Here is a 19,839-nt window from a genome sequence, read left to right on the forward strand (position 1 = left end):
CCTATACTTTAGGGACGTGCGATTTAGTGCTCATTTTCATTTGTTCATTTTTTCTGGTGTTTGCGGTGCTTTAGCACACTGTTCCATTGATTTCTTGTGTTGCATATGGCTCTTTTGTTTTGCTTAATAAAGATATATCGCTATTAGATCTGCTTTGCCTCACCTCATCTTCTTCCTCTGATCCGACGCTTCACAATGGCACCTTTTCTGTGAATAAGATAATGCCACCAAGAATGTGCAATAAAATATCAAAGAGATGGTCCATAATATCAATGCTACTTGTCTTTAATTAATGCAGGTAAACCGTATAAGTTTTAGAATAGGCCTATAAGTGTAATTTAAAAAGAAAATCCAAACATGCTAATAATACTCTTGTATGAGTAAGTGTTCTTTTTAAGTAACTGCGCAGTGTCACAGCCTCTTTCGTGTTTCCTGAAGGCTGAAGCTTTTAATACAAAAGGTAATTTAGGAGATGATGATAATTCATTTTAAATTGTTGTGAATATTGTGACCTTGTAGCCTGCTTTAAACATGATTCAGAGCTCATGGACATCTGAGGAATGAATTCAAAGTCTGTTTAATAATGAATTGTAAGCCATTGCAGTGTTACCCATATGTCTTCACACTGGCAAATCTGCATAGAGACTACGTTTCAATCAGCACTTTCTTTTTCATCACGAGAATCATGTATAAGCTGAAAGTTGAAATGTTTCTATACCTCAGGGACGTCACAACCTTGGAGACTTAATAGCATTATTTCTGTTTGTATGACTTCTCGCTAGCACCGCTCAATTGAAATTAATTGCGGCCCAAGGGTCGCTGTTTCACTGTATTAATTAATATTCACACACTTCCCTAAGAGAAAAGCAGTAGCAATTTATAACGGCTGTACCCTCCTCTTCAGCCACACAAGAGAGGGGCACTTTCTTCAGGGAGATTGATGTTGCTGCCGTACACTCAGTTCTCTGGGGAGGAGAGAGAGGATGAAACTAGAAACCTGTGACAGAAGACAGTATTAAATGTCAGCATAACACACACCATGACAATGCCCATAGAAGTATGGCTAAAATAATCATTCATTAATATATAAAATAATTATAATTAGATATTATATAACACTATCTTTTCAGCAACTGTTAGTGTGTGGGATATATTAGGCAGCAAGTGAACATTTTGTCCTCAAAGTTGATGTGTTAGAAGCAGGAGAAATGGGCAAGTGCAAGGATTTGAGCAAGTTTGCCAAGGGACAAATTGGGATGGTTAGACGATTGGGTCAGAGCATCTCCAAGACTGCAGCTCTTGTGGGTGCTGCAGTGGTATCCATCAAAAGTGGTCCAAGGAAGGAACAATGAGCCAAGGCTCATTGATGCATGTTGGGAGCGTAGGCTGGCCTGTGTGGTCCGATCAAACAAACTAGATAATGTAGCTCAAATTGCTCATGAAGTTAGAGCTGGTTCTGATAAAAAGGTGTCAGAATACACAATGCATCACAGTTTGTTGCATATGGGGCTGCATAGCCGCAGACCAGTCAGAGTGCATGCTGACCTCTGTCCATCACCAAAAGCCCCAAACAGTGCATCAGAACGGGGACACAGAGCAATGGAAGAAGGTGGCCTGGTCTGATGAATCACATTTTATTTTACATCACGTGGATGTAAAAACGCGCGAATGCTTGTGCATTGCTTACAGGGGGAACACATGGCACCAGGATGCGCTATGGAAAGAAGGCAACCCAGCGGAGGCAGTGTGATGCTTTGGGAAATGTTGGGTCCTGCCACCCATGTGGATGTTACTTTGCAAACCACCTACCTAAGCATTGTTGCAGACCATTCGCACACTTTCGTGGAAACGGTTTCCCCTGGCGGCTGTGGCCTCTTTTAGCAGGATAACAAAGTAAAAAATGGTTCAGGAATAGTTTTAGGAGCACAACAGTTACAGGTGTTAACTTGGCCACCACATTCCCCAGATCTCAGTCCAATTGAGAGTCTGTGGGATGTGCTGAACAAACAAGTCCGATCTATTGAGGCCCCACCTCGCAACTTACAGGACTTAAAGGATCTGCTGCTAACATCTTGGTGCCAGATACCACAGCACACCTTCAGGGGTCTGGAGTACATGCCACGACGGGTTAGGGCTGTTTTGGCAGCAAAAGGCGGACCAACACAATATTAGGAAGGTGATCAATGTTATGCCTGAGAGATATATATATATATATATATATATATATATATATATATACACACACACACACACACATACACGTCAGTAACATTTTATTTATATTTTTGAAAGAAGTTCGCTGCAAGCATTTATTTGAATTTGTAACAACGTAAAAGTCTTTAGTGACACTATTGATCAATTTAACGCATGCTTTCTAAATAAAAATATTATTTAAATAAAAAAAAAAGTCAAAAGTGACCCCAAACAAATATTTCATTGTTTAAAATTACATTATTCAGTGCATTAAATTGATCAAAATTGACAGTTAATATATATATATATTGTTGTAAAGATTTATTTATCAAATAAAGGATTTTGAACCATCTATTCACCAGTCCTGAAAGACGCAATTTTCACAAAATATTAAGCAGCATGACAGTTTTCAACATTAATATAAATGTTTCTTGAGCTGCAGATTAGTATATTCGAATACTTTCTGAAGGATCACGTGACTCTAAAGACTAGAGTAATGCAGCTGAAGATTCAGCTTTACCAACACATGAATAAATTCTAAAATAGTCAAAAAAAGTTATATTAAATTGTAATATTTTACAATGTTACTGCTATTGATCAATTAAATGCAGCTTTGAGCATAAGAGACTTTTGAACGGTAGAGTATGTAAGCAGTGAACAGAACACATTAAAGAACACACATTTCAAAATAAATGGTTTTAATAAATTAAGAGCTGGGAGAGCAGGAATTCTTGGTAAAAGGGGTTATGTTATTTTATTAGTTTTAAATTTGTATCTACAACGAAGGGACAAGCAAAAAAATAAGCAACAACTCCATGAAAAAAAGAAATCAGAGAGAAAAAAAATACATTATTGAAGCACTTTTTCCATCCTTTTTTTTAATAAGCAACTTTTAAATCTAAAAGTAACTTTACAATATAAAGAAACATACAAAGAACATCTTAATTTACTACACAAGACAGAAAGAGTCCTTAAGACAAGGATCCAAACTACCCTAAACATGAAATACAAAGCAAACCCAGGAGACAGACTGCTTTATACTCAATACTGCTTTTCGTTTGCCAGAAAGAACAACGGTGGAGGATTTTCTCCTCCTTTTCCCACACCTGAAGCCCCTCAGCACCTCGTCTCCTCGCTAATGTTACAGTATCGTACAGCGTCACAATAGAATTACAGAGATGGCCAACGACGTGAGTGGTTTACATACAGAGGACTGGCCGAGGAGAAGAGAGACTGCAACCTAGAAAACACTATCTCAAGAGAACGGGAAGAGCACTTCCCTCCATTTTATCATTATTATTTTTTAAATCCTCACTTTTTTTGTTCGTTTTTTGAATTTAAATAGATTAAAAAAAATCCTTCATAGTAAAGTTTGCAATGCGTGGTCCCTTTTGCACATAAAGAGACGACTTCCTGTGTTCATGTATTTCCATTTAGGTCATGTGTTAAAAGGTGGGCTGCTGTCTGGAAAGTGCAAAGTGAGGACACGTTCGAGAGAGAGAGAACGGATGCGTCGTGAGCATAGACTGCGAGCGTCCTCCCGTGTGTCTGTTCTACGAGGAGCGAGCGGTACTGGTTACTTTCCTGTTCTCCTAAAACATGAGCGCTCAGACACCGTTTACTAAGTAGAGGCTGACAAAATCTTTACATTTGCATGATTTAGTACATCTGTACAGTGGAACAGAGTCAAGGACAGATAATGGCGACTCTTTACATTTTTTTTCCAACCCCAATATCTCGTAGTATTCATTGGTAGTGACTGAAATATCAAAACATGTCAATGATATCAAAATGCATTTTACAGTATTTACAAAGAACGAAAGTAATAAAATAAGATAAACACTTTATAAATGTGTGTTTCTCGGTGTACATCGTGTCGTTGAGCTGTGGAGAACTTAAAAACAGGTGCTGTGCGATTAAAGTGTGTGTATGTAATCAGCAGTAGGATTTTAGCATTTAGCTCTGATATTTACCGGTTCCTTCTGACCCCTAATAAGCATTTCACTGAGAATTCCAAAAACACATTTTGTTTAAAGGACACAACAGATATACCCAATGGAAAAAAAGAAACAACAAACAGGCTGTCGGGCACATTTAGCTCATATATCCCTCATTCAGTAGTCCCTGGACGTCATATTACGGACCCTTCATTTCATAAGCTCAGAAAAGGTCTGGATGTGGCTGACATCTCATGTTTTTGCACATTATATTAGGTGTAATCACTGACTAAAAAAAGATGAACGACGTGTCTCCTCTTTTTTTCCACTGTAGAAAAATGAAGCCAAAATAACCCAGAAATGACCATTGACATTATGTTCCAATTGGGTAATTTGGAGTCTGAGGCCCTGTCCCAAATGGCAAACTTCATGTGCACTTTCGGTCTTGTGGACTTACAATGGCCGCCTACAATGCGCGTGTCCGTTAAGTCCATGAGATCGCAAGGTGTCCCATTTGTCATTTTAGGTCTCAGAAGGGTGCTCGCGAGCGTGGGCGCCCCCTTTGCGGCCGTTATGCGCCCTCAATGCGCACTTCTGCCGAGTCCGCACTGGTGCGGTTTACGCGGTGGACTTCATTCCCAGCAGTCAAAGCGGCATTACGTCGTGAAAGTGCGGACTCAGAGGAAGACCGTGAGGGTTTAGGGAGCCATTTGGGACAGGGCCTGAGCCTGCGCAGTAGTGATCCTGAGGAGGAGCCACGGTATCAAGGTCCCACCCAAGCACAGCTGTCAATCATGTCGTTACACCCGTTTTAATAGCATGAAATAACAAACAAACTTATAGGGAAAAATGAACACTTGAACATAGTCAGCGTGGTGAGAACTACCTAAAATGACAGAAACCATTTTTGGAAAACTTTATGTGTAATTGGATTTTTTTATTTGGCTCGCTCGCCCCCCATTAGATTACGTGGAGAGGGTGGGGTTTATGACCTATACTGCAGCCAACCACCAGGGGGCGATTAAAATGTTTCGGCTTCACTTTTCAGGACTTTTCATATAGTTAACAAAATGTGTTTGAGGAGGAGGATTTTGTCCCACACCTGAAAAAGCCTCCAGTATGATGAGCACCGAGCCAACGGGAACCTCATTTGTAGTGAAATGTCATGTGACCTGTTGAGAATCATGCAAAAAAGGAAAGCATGTGGGTCTCTGGCGAGGGACAGAACGATACAAATCTTCAGGAGGTATCTTAGACTGGCATATTTACATGTGTACAATATGTCCTGACGGGTCGCATGCGAGACATGTGCGCGATAAATCAATTCATGAACAAAAACAACAAATAAATAAAAGTTGCGAATCACGGTGTCGTGTGTTTGAGTAAAGTTTAGCACTGGTTTGCTAGAATAACTGCATGGTTTCAGCTCTGGTAATGACATCACTTCCTCTCTACAGATAGTTTGAGACTCCAAAACGTGTTGTCAGACACACAGGCTGGTCTGAGAGGTTAAAGTCGCTGCTGGTTTGGGCCTCGCACCTCTCGGCCTCGGTCGTTCACTAAACAGGGACGATGAAACCTGTATGCTAGAGGCGTAGAATAAAAGGTACGGCTACCTTTTTAATCTGCAGGAGGTAAGATTTCACAGCAAACACAAAACGTAGTGTAGACTCACTGCAAAAGTCATGACACGTTGTTGTGCATTACGGATGTGTGCTTTTTTGTGTGAAATTCATGGTTTACATAACAATGTGCCCCTTTCAAAAAAAAAAAAAGATTAAAACCTAATAACCATCATTACAATATTAATAAAAATAAAATCAACAATTGATAATAATACAATACATACACAGAAGAATGAAAACGTTCATTGCCGAACCCATCGTAATGAGTTTCCTCTTGCATTTACACAATAAAATGGAGGAAAAAGGTGCAGATATTTTCCACTGTAAAAACGACTGCATCCATTCAAGATTAAAAAAAAAAAAAATCAATCAAAAAAGTGGAGTGAGTTCATAAAGATCGTAAAGTGAGCAGCCCGGTGAACCGCTCACTCACGTGCACACACACACACACCTGCCTTCATATGTGTGTTGAGCCCCGTTTAGTGTCCTGATCCAGAGAGGAAGTCCGGGAGGCATGGAGATTCAGTCAACAAGCTCTTCCTGTGGCTCTGGGGCTGTTTCCTGTTGCCGCTGGCCATTTTGCACAAGCTGGGATGGGCCACTTTCATGTGAGTCCTCTGCTCGTGGGGCATCCCAGAAGGCTGTGCAGAAAAAGCCAGAGTTCCGTGGGCAGAGGGTGCCGGGGGTTGATCGACGTGAAGAGGGGGACGGGGTAAAAAAAGGACCGGGGCAGTCGGAGGGGGTTTGAAAACGAAACAAAAAAGAAAACCCCAAATAAAATGATAAAATAAGAAGAAATCACACACTCATCGTCATGTTGGGTGAATACTGGAAAGAGAGAAGGGGGGGAGAGGGGATATAGCGGAGGTGAGATTATGAGAACTCCACACAGAGCAAATACAAGATGGTTATGACATAACTGTTCCAAAATACAGCAAGAAAATGCATGATTTTGTTGACAAAGCAGTAACCAAAGGACTTGGAAATTAAGTGTCCAGGAAACTGCTGGTCTTTTAAAATTTCCAGCACTCACTCATGGACTGAATCAGGAACACTTACAAATCAAATAATTTTATATCTCTCTTTTTTTGTAAAATTTGCCTTGATTTGATATTCTCTTCTGATCTCAGTAACATGGTCAGTAGGTGGGGCCTTCTGAGTGCCTGCTGGGAGGAGCTACACTACATTCCAAAGTTTGGAGTCGGTATCATTATTAAAAATGTTTTTGAAAGAAGTCTTTTATGCTCACCAACACTGCATTTATTGAACTAAAAATACAGTAAAAACAGTAATAATGTGACATTTTATATTACAATTTTAAAATAAATGTGTTCTACTTCAATATATTTTAAATGTAATTTATTCATGTTATGTAAAGCTGAATTTTCAGCGTCATTACTCCAGTCTTGTGTCATATGATCCTTCAGAAATCACTTTAATATGCTGATTAAGTGCTCCAGAAACATTTCTTATTATTATGAAGGTTGAAAACTGTTGTGCCACTTAATATTAAAGGGTTAGTTCAGCCAAAAATGAACTAACTTCTTATAGCCAAACACGGAGTTGTATTAAAAAATATCCTGGCTCTTCCAAGCTTCATAATTGGAGTAAATAGCAACTTCGATTTCAAAGCCCAAATAAGAGCATCCATCCATTATAAAAATGCTCAACACGGATCCAGGGCATTAAAGGGTTACTTCAGCGATTAGCATATGGCTTTGTATCAGTAGAAACCCTATAGTATATTCAAATGATCGTGCTCCCTGAAGGCACTGAACGGCACTGAAGTCATTCTTAAAAAGGGAAGATGTGTTCTGAGTTTTGCCGACCGGATACGGCGAATGTTTCAACGAAATCTATCAACGAGTTTCACCTTCGTTGCTCTGGTTGGTGTAGCGCTATCCTATCGCGTGCAGAGGGACTTTGAAAGACAACCGTTTATCCCGCCCCTCGGATTGAGCCCTGTCTATGGTGAGTTTCTAGACCAAACATCTTGATGTGGGTCTGGCTTGTCAGGCTAAGCTCAGCTAGCAGCTGCAGGCATTCATGTAAATGGAGCTATGCGGAGCAAAGTAAGTGTCTCAGCTTCTCAAATTAATTTCTATGAAAGTTTAGCTTCAAAAGGCATGAACTAAAAACGTGCCAGACTGAAAATGCGCTATGAATCTACGACGCGAGTGTGGTCGCAATTACCTCAGCTCTCATCATGAGAGCTCATTCAGCTCATTTATGACGTTAAATGTAATCTGACTCCTGCAGCGTTAGTGCTGTGACACTCACGCGGTGACTCGCTCATTATATTGAACAGCCACTTTGGGAGTGGCCTCACAGGGCAGCAAAGCATTCTGGGAATTGTTGTATTTCATCCCCATGAGTCAAAAATACATTTTCTGTATTTTCTCAGTCTAGAAGGCACCATATTCAAAAATAATTTCACATTTCTACTACATTAATGACCCAGTTTAAATACAAATTAATTTTCCCAGCGCTGAAGTACCCTTTAATAAGGGCCTTCTGAAGCGAAGTGTTTTTTGGTTAGAAAAATATCTCTATTTATAATTTTATAAACTATAAATCACCGGCTTCCGGTAATATCAACATTATGGTTGAGTTCTGGCAGAAATTACCTAACGCATGACGTAGGATGTAGGAGAAGCACAAGCTCAGGTGACAGTAGGCGCTTCTCGCGGTTCAAACAAATAGGGCAGGGAAACTCAAGCTCCCGCTCTCTTATATTAAAATCCTCTGACAGTTCTCTTTAAATGTATTTTAGACTTCTAATATGTGACCAGTGTTTTTGTTTTGCTCTATCCTCTGTGCTTCCGTGTTTTTCAATACATGCGTCAGGTTAGAGGTCACTCTTCAGAGGAACTCGATCCGTGTACGCCCGTTAGCCAGAGATCAATATTCTTACAAAAACACATCGATTCCCTTCAGAAGGGCTTTATTAAGGCCCTGAAGCCGGGTGGATTACTTTTATGATGGATGGATGCGCTTTTTGGGGTTCAAAAACAATGGCAACATTTACTCCCATTATAATGTTTGGAAGAGCCAGGATATTTTTTTTAATATAACTCTGATTGGGTTTGGCTGAAAAAAGAAAGTAATTTTTGGGTGAACTATCCCTTTAATGTGGAAACCGAGATACTTTTTTGAGAATTTGTTGATGAAAAGGTCATAAGAACAGAATTTTTTTTTATAACAATGTGTCTTTACTATCACTTTTGATCATATTAATGTGTTTTCTTACCGACCCCAAACGTTTGAACAGTAGTGTATATGACTGACAGGTGGGGGAAGTGGCAGGTCTTTAGGTTTGGGTCAGAATCTACTCACACTTTCACTTTGGAATGGGTTGAGGAAGTTGCCTCCCATCTCTCCGTCATCCCGCGGTGTTCCCGGTGGGTTGTTCATGCCTGCCATGTTGTTGGGGGAGTTCTGCAGCAAAATAATGTTTGACAAAGACAGCTGAGAATGAGAAACATACTGAAATGCAAAATCATTGGGCAAAAAATACTGACTGGCAAACTAAAACCTTCCTTACCTTTGGCAACCCATCCATGTCACCAGAGCCTGAAATAAATAAACAGTAAATGTGTATGTTATTAAAAGGCATTTTGTAACTTATTTATCACATGAAATCAGATTTAGATATTAATTTGGTGCAGTGCAAATGCTTACCTAATGATCCGTTCATATGATGGGGTTCCATGCCACCCATGCCGCCCATTGGGCCATCTGGACCGGGACCCATGGGGAACTGAGAAACACAGAGAAACAATCACATACAACCACCCACATCCACTGCCCAGAGTACAACAAGACTTATCTGAATTATTGAATCCGGGAGATAAACATTCATTTGAAAAGGATAAGCATTGCCCCTTCTCTGAAAGCATGCATGCATTTTTATGAAAACAAAGATCATAATGTGACATTCAGGATTAATATAAGTAATGCATAATGTACAGTCAGGAGCTCATTATTACAAATAAATCCAGACAGGTCCTAAATCTCACTGAAGGGATTTATTTTGGGATAACGACCGACTGGCATTATCAAGATTATTACATGACTACTTAAGTGGGAAAAAAAAGAATTATTGCACATTAAAGATTGATTTGAGTTCATATTATACTTTTATGTAAGAAGAAAGAGACCACAGAGTGTTATGAGCACTAGCACTTAATATTCAACTGTATTATTGATCTGACTGTACTGATGCTGTTGTCTGACAACTGAATGACATCATTTTTTACAGAACTGAATGAACTAATTGAATAATTGATGATCTTTTCAACGGATCTGAATCAACACTGAAATCTTCAACAACAGTCCAAATAAATCCTTTTCCTGTTTTCACTGTGAAGCTGCTTTGAAACGATCTGCTATATAAATAAAGGTGACTTGACTAGCATACAAGCACAGCTACAATATGAAGGTAATCAAACAACAGCCAATTATACAGCTTAGCAGCTTAGCATGATACATAAATATTTGACTGCTGAATGCCAAGACTGACCAATCAGTGCCAAGTATTCCAATTGCCAAAGTTGGGAAACAAAATATAGCAGTGGCTTTTGGAAATACACCACAAATGTCAAAAAGTAATTAAGTGGAGAGATATTACACTACAGTTTATAAGTTTGGGGTTTTGCTTTCATTGGCAAGGATGCATTGTGATGTTGTGATGTTACAAAAGATTCCTATATAAAACAGCACAACTTTTTTCAACACTGATAATTATAAGTAACGTTTCTTGAGCACCGAATCAGCATATCGGAATGATTTCTGAAGGAACAGTCAGCTTTGCCATCATAGGAATAAATTACATTTTAAAATATATTAGCATAGAAAACAGTTGTTTTAAATAGCTATGTTTCACAATATTACTGTTTTACTGTATTTTTCATCAATTCAATTTAGCTTTGGTGAACATTAAAAGAGACTTCTTTCATAAACATTTAAATAATCTTTTTGCTCTGGAAAATACATATCAGGAGTAATGCATACGTTAGGTCTGTTTCCTCCTGGTCCAATTGGGTTCATCATTGTGTAGATATTTTCACTGGAGTTCGTAGAGTCTAGTAGAGAAGAGAGCAGAAAGCCATTTAAGTTTGTTTCTAAGACCAGCACAACTTCTCCAAAATAATAGACCAGAGTCGCTTCCAAGCATATTCAGATAGCCAATGTTTTAGCAGCACACTAGATCAATACAGTACATGGTTGGGCTGGATTAATCACCATTATAAATGTGTTCCTTTGATGATTTATGGCTTGTTTGCGAGAAAGAGGGAGGGAGACTCGCACCCATAATCTGTGGTTTAACATCGCAAACAGAAGCGTTTGGAGTGGAATTACATTAACGCTGTGGGAGGGGTGAAGCTGATGTCACGTTTTGTTTTCCTGCCAGAGTAAGTGCAGGTAACCTTGCAGTGATATTGGCTGCTGGGTAGGGAGGGAGGGAGGGAGGAAGGGAGGGAGAGAGGGAGGAGGAGGGTGTTAAATAGGGTGTTTGTGAAGTGCTGAGCATCTTTCTTCCTGGATAGACATAAACCGTTTCCGGCTGTGCCGATTATAGAGACGAGGTGAGAGCAAGTGTGTAGTGTGTGAATGACATGCATAAGGGGGAGCGACAGAACAAATCTACTGTAGTACCTCCTGGGCTTGGCATTATTGGAGTTCCTGGTGGACCACCTCCTCCCGGAGGACCCTGAGGGAGGAAACACACACAAACATGAGCTTAGCTTTTTAGTGTGTAACAGTATCAGAACTACCAGAGGAGCAGTTTTTAAACAAAGAAACACTAGGCACAGGGGAGCCATTAAGCCGCTTTGACTAATGTGCAGATATTTTACTTTTAAGAGAGGCAATGCTAGGAGCAAAACTAAGCAGGATAGTAATTGCTCAAGTAAAATCAATACATTTGGAAACTTTAATATGTGCTTAGTTATGCTTTTAGTTTCCAAAGGGAAGCACTGCATTTTGCAGTTTTCCTTTGAGCTAGACAGAGAGGGAAAAAGCAAAAGATCTCTGCAATATGCTCTCTGAATGGTTAATATGGACATACATTCATAACCAGTTTTAGATCTAAAAGACTATTTTCCTCCTGAGACATTGCTGGCATACACTTTTGAGATGCTGTCAAATAGATTAATCACGATTTATCGTATCTAACATAAAATGAGTGTGTGTATAATTACACATATTTATAAAACTTTTATGCTGGACGCAATTAATCGTGATTAGCCGATCTGGCGATTGATTGATTTGCAGAAACAAAACTACAGGTTGTACGTTGTTTCTTTTTATGCAATTTATTTATACTACAAAAAGTTAGTATAATTTAATATAATAACAAAAATAAGTTAGTATTAATGTTGACTAAAGTTTGGTACTCACCACATAGTTGCCTGGAGACGAGGAGGAGTATGCTATCTGTCAACCCAAGCAAAAGAATATGAATACAGTTTATTTTTATGAGAATAAAACATTAAACTACACCCCTTAATGGTAATACTATGATATATGAATATAATAATATTTGGTATATAATAAAATACCAGGTCAGTGCAGCAAAAATGCACGTCATGTCTTTGTTTGCAGCCAAAGTCGAATGCAGACAACAGCGCAAGTATGAACTTACCGAGTTAGCATTTGGATTTGGCCAGGGGCCACGTCCTCCAGGTCCCCTGTAAAAAGGATAGAAAAGCAGTGCAGAGACAGATGAAGGTTAACAAACATGATCTAATGGGATTAAATAAATAGTGACAGGGCGTGATCTCATGTTGAAGAACTCACATGTTCATTCCGGGCATGCCTGGACCACCGAGAGAGTTTGGAGGAGGCCTCATACCACCATAGTTCTACAATGGGCAAAGAAAACCAAAACACACACATTTCAACAATCATTTTTCACCACTGAATTAAAACTGTATTAAAAAAAGAATTACCGGTAATTAATTAAATATGAAATATTTAATACCATTTTAATTGTATATATAAACAAAATAGATCCACACACACACACACACACACACACACACACACACACACACACACACACACACACAATTATAATACTTGAATTATACCTCATTTTAAAAATAAATATATTAAACAAATGTATTTATTTAAATAAATGTAATATATATATATATTTCTTTAAATAGTATATATATATATATATATATATATATATATATATATATATATATAATGATAATACTTATACCATTTTTTTAAATAAATACATTTATTTATCTACTGACATTTATACACAAATATAAGTATTATTTTTATTAATGATTTAAAATTATATATATATATACACACACACACACACAATTATTATTATTATTTTTATTTTTTTAATTATAAGAAATATATACAAATATATTTTGGTCAATTACATACATTTTATACAATTTTAAAATAAGTGCATAAATACATTAATAAGAATAATTACATACAAACAAACACATAAATAAATGCACACCAAGTCCTTTTGCTGTGGAGCTGAAGATGCAGCAATGGCGCAGTGTAGGAATTACTGCCCTTCATCCACCGTCGTCCGTAGTGGTGGGGATCCAACCAAATAGGTTGGAATGCGTTTGACACTATGCTAACGAAGTTCTGCTCAGGCAGACGGCGGCCCACCTGTCTGGCTGCCCGTGGGTGGAGGGCAAAGTGTGACAGAGCCTTTCAGGCCTGAGGCTGCTTCTTTCTAACCCGAGCCTTTGTTCTGCGCTCTACCCAATTTGTCGAACAGATGCTGCACCAGCTGCCGATTTGTGCAGCACCTCGCTTGCCAAGATCGAGAAGGACAGAGAGAGCGAGCGATAGAGAAACAAGGAGAACTCTGCATTCAGCACAGGTGTGTATAGAGTAGTAACGGTGTTCAGACTGCCTTAGTCCTGTGGAACTTGACTTGGGGCGACTAGCAGAGGATAAACAAGTGAGTGAAAGGATGTGCCTACCTGAGGGCCCATGCCACCCATTCCTCTGGGAGGATTCATTCTCATCGGGCCGCCCATGTTAGGATGTCCTGGAAAATAATCCATTTATTTAGATCGAGAGTTAATGCACAGGTGGTAATACATCATTCTTCAATATGCATGTAAAAGGCTCTGTGGCTATGAAGTGTTGGAGTGGGGGAGAGCGGACCGAGACGCTACCTTGTGGTCTGGTTGGGTCCAAACTGTTTGGCAGGAGTGGTTGTGATCCTGGAACCCCTACAGGAGGCTAAGGAGGACATAAATGAATGAAGGTCAATGAAAGAAAAGAGTATCATATTTATACGGTATGCAACCTCAACGACCATCTCCACTGGAATGGAAACTAGAATGGGAGAGTTTCTTGATTCCTTTCAATGGAAGTCCACTGGTGTAAAAATGTAACTTCAATAGCTTTTTAAACAATTGGCCACTGAAAATTGTGCACGCGCTAGTATTGCCCACGGTTAGAAAGATTAGAACACCAGAGACCAGAAACATCACAAACTGGCTTTGATGTATCAGTCACAAGTCAATAAAATGTATAATGAATAAAATGAATGTAAGGCAAGACAAGACAAGTTTATTTTATTTGTATAGCACATTGGCAATTCAAAGTGATTTACACAGAAATGAATTAAAATAGTGATAACATATGCATAAGAAATAAGAATACCATGTGTGAGAATTACCAATAAAAACAAGGATAATTAAAATAGTTGTAAAGAGAGTTTAAAAAATAAAAATAAAATAGTGATAAATAGATCCGTATCTGCTCTAAATTCGGGTACCCCTCTCTGAGGCGGAAGAGATGGAGCAGGTTTGCAAGTCTCCTGGACCTTACAAGTCGGTTCAAGACGGGCTCCTGTAGGGGACGTTACATTTGCCCCGCAGGGCCTCCCCTTTCTTGAGTCCGCTTCTTTGTAAATAGAAATCCCCAAAAAATCTATTTATATGAACATCACACGATTTGTAAAATAATAAATAATAAAAAAAAATCAATCAATAATTTAGCATTTTGGAGTGCTATTGGTATGAACATCAATCACATGCCTCTATAGGCAAAGTCTGTTGGAAACGATTTGTCGTAAGGATTTAGACCAATACATTTTGTGACGTGTGTCATTTTAGTATATTTATACACATTTTAATGTCTATAGACTATTATAGTAATTATTCATATTTTTTATTAATTATTAGCAGTTTTAGTTAAAAAGTTAGTTTAGTTTTAGTCAGTATTTCAATTTTGATTTTAATAGTTAAAGTAATAGTGTTGTATTTTTGTTATATTTTATATTTATATTTAGCCTCATTAATTGTATTTATGTTTTTACTTACACTATTTCAATTAGTTGCCAGGTTTAAGTTCTCTTCTATTATTTAGATTTTATTTTATAATACAATTACTTCAACTACCAAAAACAATTTCATAATTTAAGTTGTAGTTAACTATAGCAACACTGGATTATACTTTTAGAAAATAAAATATTATAAAGCCATGCAAACAACAACAAATAAATAGATTCAGAATAGAAATTCCCATAACTCTTTAAAATGATCCTTAATCAATCCTAACATTTCCAGGTGATTGTCGTGACCCTGAAGATGTGTGTAAAAATGACAGAACTATCGGCGGCTAGATGATGGTTCCTGTACCTGATTTGGCATGCGAAGAGACGGCCGTGGTCCACCAGGGTACCGTGGAGACATAAAAGGCTAGAAGAAGAAGAGAAGCAAAACAGTGTGATTAGCAACATGTTGCCCTATTTAAGAGGAAAGCGAGAGCATTGCATAGACCAGAATGAATGAGTGCAGCAGGCCAGGCTATAGCAGATGGAATGGACGGACAGATGCACGGAGAGCAGAAGCCAATGCAGGATGACATCAAATAAGTACATTTGACATCTCTCCTTCTGTCCCTCAACACAGACTGCTCCCATTCTGCCTTTTAAACGTGCACACACATACACTCTTGTGGCGTTTCGACAAACGCGCAGGAGCGCATCGGGAAAGTCAGACCTCGAGCGGCTGCACTTAGATGCTTCTCAAGTGAAAGTCTGGTCAGGAAGGAAAGTGACCACAACAACCCAAACGAGGGCAGTATCGTGCCTGTGTCCTGACATACAAACCATTAGAGCCGCGTGGCTGCGCGTCTGGAGACGAAACCCGATGCCATTTCTGTGGTCAAGGCCTGTGGGAAGCTCCCCGAGAGACTCTCGCCAACTTTTAGTGCTCTGTTGAAACATGTTGGCGCTGAACGGACGAGGGGTAGGCTGCAAGGGTGTGTGTGTGTGTGCGCGCATGTGTTTTTACAGCTAATTGGAGAGATTTGATTATTGTAGGAAGCTGTTGTTCAACTGTAGTGCTCTAATATGCAGCATGTGTGTTTTTTCCAGGAGAAAGGAAGTGTCTGATAAGTGTAGGTTTCGCTGTGTTGCGTGGGCACGCGCATGCGAGTGCACATCCACGCGCAGCGTTCTGGTTTCTGCGCAGTCCGTGTGCTTGTGAGTGTTTGTGAGGGCGCTGTGTGGCGGGAGGCTCTACAATATTAATGTTCTATTGATGGGGGTTGGGGTGAGGCCCAGGAGTGGAGGCCCATCTCCAAGAACAAGGAGGAGACTGAATTATTTATCCTGATCGCAGGGAGTCGACTCTATGGAGGGGGTGGGAGGTATACAGGATACTTCACATTCCCAATATAGAGAAACAGAGGGAGGAAGAAAGAAAAAGACAAAGCAGGGCTGGACTTTAGGGTGTACGCCCAATGAAAATGGGTTGTGAGGGATGGATGTACAGTCTTAATGTTATTTTCACAACAACATGTTTACCATGTTTTTATCTCTTTCATTGTACCCAACAGTACAACCTATTGAACTGTACTTCTATTCCTCACAGCCTTGCATTCAGTTGTAAATAAATAAATATTTAAATCCACAATTTTGTCATTATGCACTCTTATGTTGTTCCAAACCTGTATGACTTTCTTTTTCTATGTAAGAGTTGTTCCTTTTATACACTTTTTAATGAGTGGGGACTGAAGCTTTTAAGCTTCAAAAATGATCTAAAGAACCATAAAACATGCGCTACCATTCAAAAGTTTGGGGTTAGTACGATTTTATTTAGCAAGGATGCATTGCATTGATCAAAAGTGACAGTAAAGACTTTACAAAAAGATTTTATGAAATTGTTATTGAATTTTCCAGTCCATTCCATGAACAAATCATTCAGATCAGAATTGTGAACTAGATCAACCGATACAACTGATGAAGAGATTTGTTCAAAAATCAGACATTGGTTCTTCTCTCATGCATAACACTATGGCGGATGTCAAGACTTTCAGTGAATAACTTAATTGCCTGTTTCTTAAAGGGATAGTTCACTTTCAAATTAAATGTTGATATGTTTTAGCTTACCTCATGGGCATCCGAGATGTAGGAGTATTTGTTTCCCCAGTAGTTTCAATTTTGATCATTTTAGGTGAAACCGTTCTTGTCTGTGCCTCACATAATGCAGGTCTATGGTCACCACCTCGAAGTCCAAATTAAACAATCCCCCATCGTAATTACACACTGATGGCCTAAGACACGAAACGAGCGGTTTGTGTGAGAAAACAAACAGTATTTATATCGTTTTTACCTCTTGTATACCACAGGAAACATGCACGCGCGCCCTCGGATCAGTCGGACGTAGTGGTGTACAAGAGGTTCGTTTTCTCACACAAACCGCTCGTTTCGTGTCTTAGGCCATCAGTGTGTACTTATGATGGGGGATTGTTTAATTTGGACTTCTCTGTGTATGCTCTTTGAGGTGGTGACCATAGACCTGCATTATGTGAGGCACAGACAAGAACGGTTTGACCTAAAATGATCAAAATTGAAACTACTGGGGAAACAAATACTCCTACATCTCGGATGCCCATGAGGTAAGCTAAAACATATCAACATTTAATTTCAAAGTGAACTATCCCTTTAAACAAATCTAACTTCAGAATACTTCAAATAAAGCATCAAACTGACCACTTTGGTCATACTTCTAAGGTGCTTGTTTGTTCTTTGCTTCTTAAAGGGTTAGTTCACTCAAAAATGAAAATTCTGTCATTACCCTCATGTCGTTCCAAACTCACAACACTTCCGTTTATCTTTGGAACACAAATGTTTTACAACATATTTTTGATGAAATCTGAGAGCTCTCTGTACTTTCCATTGACAGCTACACAACCATGCCTTTGACACTTCAAAACGTTCATAAAGATTTAATTTAGGTTTCTATTCACATTTAGGTTTCTATCCACAACTGATAAAAGTGTGATAGGATGAATGTTTATATGTGAATAAAAGCCTAAATTCAATCTGTTCATCATATGAAGCGATCATGTCTCTTCAGAAAATTTGGACTAAACTGCTCAATTCATATGGATTATTTTTATGATCTCTTTATGAACTTGTTGAGGCGTCAAAGTATCAGTTGCGTCGCTGTCAACGGAGGGACAGAAAGCACTCAGATTTCTTCAAAAAGATTTTCATTTGTGTTCCAAAGATGAATGAAAGTCTTGTGGGTTTGGAACGACATGAGGGTGAGTAATTAAAAATGAATGAACTAACCCTTTAAAAGTCTCCATTCATTGTAGTTGTATGAAAATAAACAGAAAGTAAGTCATACTGGTTTAGAACACCATCAAGGTGTGTAAATGAACTACCCCTTTAAAAATGGTGTCAACCCTGACGTCCAAAAGTCCAAACACAGGACAGTTTACTAAGATTCTGCAACTTTTGTTTGAAGACTGTGTTCACAAGAAGAGGGCTTGGAAAAAAAAACCTGAGAATTAAAAATAACCATGTAATTTACACCGTTCATCTTGTCCAAATGAGTTGATGCCAGCGTCGCCAACAGTTCTCATGTGTGCAAGTATGGCCGTGTGTATATCGAGAGTGCCAGCAAGGACACGGTGTGTATGTGTGTGTGAGGGTAGCTGTGTGTCTTACCTGGCCGTGTGGTCCCATCATGGGGTTGCTGGTATTGTGTGGGGGAGGCTGTGCGTGTGGTGACGGCTGCGAGCCGGGAGGCCCCTTTAAGAGAGAAGAGGGAGATGAGAGATGCACAGACGGCCTTCCAGCGAGGCCTGCTGCTGCCGAAGCCCTTACACAAACACAAACTCGCTCACACTCATTCACTAGCTACTAAAAACTGGTTGGAAACCCAAAGCTAGTGTGTGGATTTCAATGAAAAATGGCAGTTTATGAGAACGAAACAACTAGCTGTTATTTCAAGCAGAAAGTTCTCAATAAAACATGACAGGATTTTATAGACCCACTTCATCATTTTGAAGGAAAATGTGTTTCAGATACATAAGCGACGAGCGAGTCTTTAAATTCATCAACCATACAAGCTCAACAACATGATGAATATTTAGCTCATGTTGACTTAATGTAACAAAAGATCCAAATGACTAAAAATATGGATATCAATATCAAAACACTGATAAGTGGATAAATATTCACATGATGGCTGTTAACTGATTACTTAAAGAAATGTATATTTAAAATATATAGATATTGAAATTGTCCAAATTAAAAATGAAATATGTTTATATATATATATATATATATATATATATATATATATATATATATATATATATATATATATATATATATATATATATATATATATATATATATATATATATATATATATATATAATAAAAAGAGGAAAAAAGAAAATAAGGCATGACAACATTATATAAAATATAAAAATGGATATTCATTTTGGGATTTTTTTAAAGGTCACATTTAACAGTGATACTGAATTTAGGGGAAATTAGCATGCACAATTAAATATACAATAACCAATACCAATAAATAAACAAAAAATTAATTAAAAAACGGATAGCAAAGCCTTGATGAAGATTTTTGCACAAGCAAACACCGCGTAAATATTCTTAAGAAAACATAAAATTAGTTTATAGAGCAGCATCGTTCGTGTACTGTATACAGAAGAAACCTTTCCGCGAAATGTGTCACATAAAACCCATTAAACCCCTCATTCTATATAACTCTTGCACAGAGCATCCATTAGTGTTCATTAATGAT

At 38.5% G+C, this 19,839-nt stretch overlaps 1 protein-coding gene across 3 annotated transcripts in view; it reads right to left on the bottom strand.

Annotated features, from left to right (window-relative positions):
• Nucleotides 1-5,898: 5,898 nt before the first annotated feature.
• The window catches only part of zgc:110158 (uncharacterized protein LOC553590 homolog), an 86,901-nt gene continuing 72,960 nt past the window's right edge, over nt 5,899-19,839 (bottom strand). Inside the window, exons 6-18 of one of the 3 annotated variants that reach the window (XM_067452481.1) lie at nt 18,732-18,815; nt 15,406-15,465; nt 13,933-13,999; nt 13,735-13,802; nt 12,557-12,621; nt 12,402-12,447; nt 12,158-12,193; nt 11,414-11,468; nt 10,769-10,839; nt 9,437-9,515; nt 9,300-9,328; nt 9,092-9,193; nt 5,899-6,396 (exon numbers count right to left, since the gene is read on the bottom strand). In XM_067452481.1, the coding sequence (XP_067308582.1) occupies nt 6,235-6,396; nt 9,092-9,193; nt 9,300-9,328; nt 9,437-9,515; nt 10,769-10,839; nt 11,414-11,468; nt 12,158-12,193; nt 12,402-12,447; nt 12,557-12,621; nt 13,735-13,802; nt 13,933-13,999; nt 15,406-15,465; nt 18,732-18,815 (924 nt within the window). In that variant the 3' untranslated portion in view covers nt 5,899-6,234. Of the gene's footprint in view, nt 6,584-9,091; nt 9,194-9,299; nt 9,329-9,436; nt 9,516-10,768; nt 10,840-11,413; nt 11,469-12,157; nt 12,194-12,401; nt 12,448-12,556; nt 12,622-13,734; nt 13,803-13,932; nt 14,000-15,405; nt 15,466-18,731; nt 18,816-19,839 lie in introns of all 3 variants that reach the window. The other 2 variants (XM_067452479.1, XM_067452480.1) reach the window with 2 other exon arrangements.

This window comes from Pseudorasbora parva, chromosome 9 (assembly GCF_024679245.1).
Source record: "Pseudorasbora parva isolate DD20220531a chromosome 9, ASM2467924v1, whole genome shotgun sequence".
Lineage (NCBI taxonomy): Eukaryota > Metazoa > Chordata > Actinopteri > Cypriniformes > Gobionidae > Pseudorasbora > Pseudorasbora parva.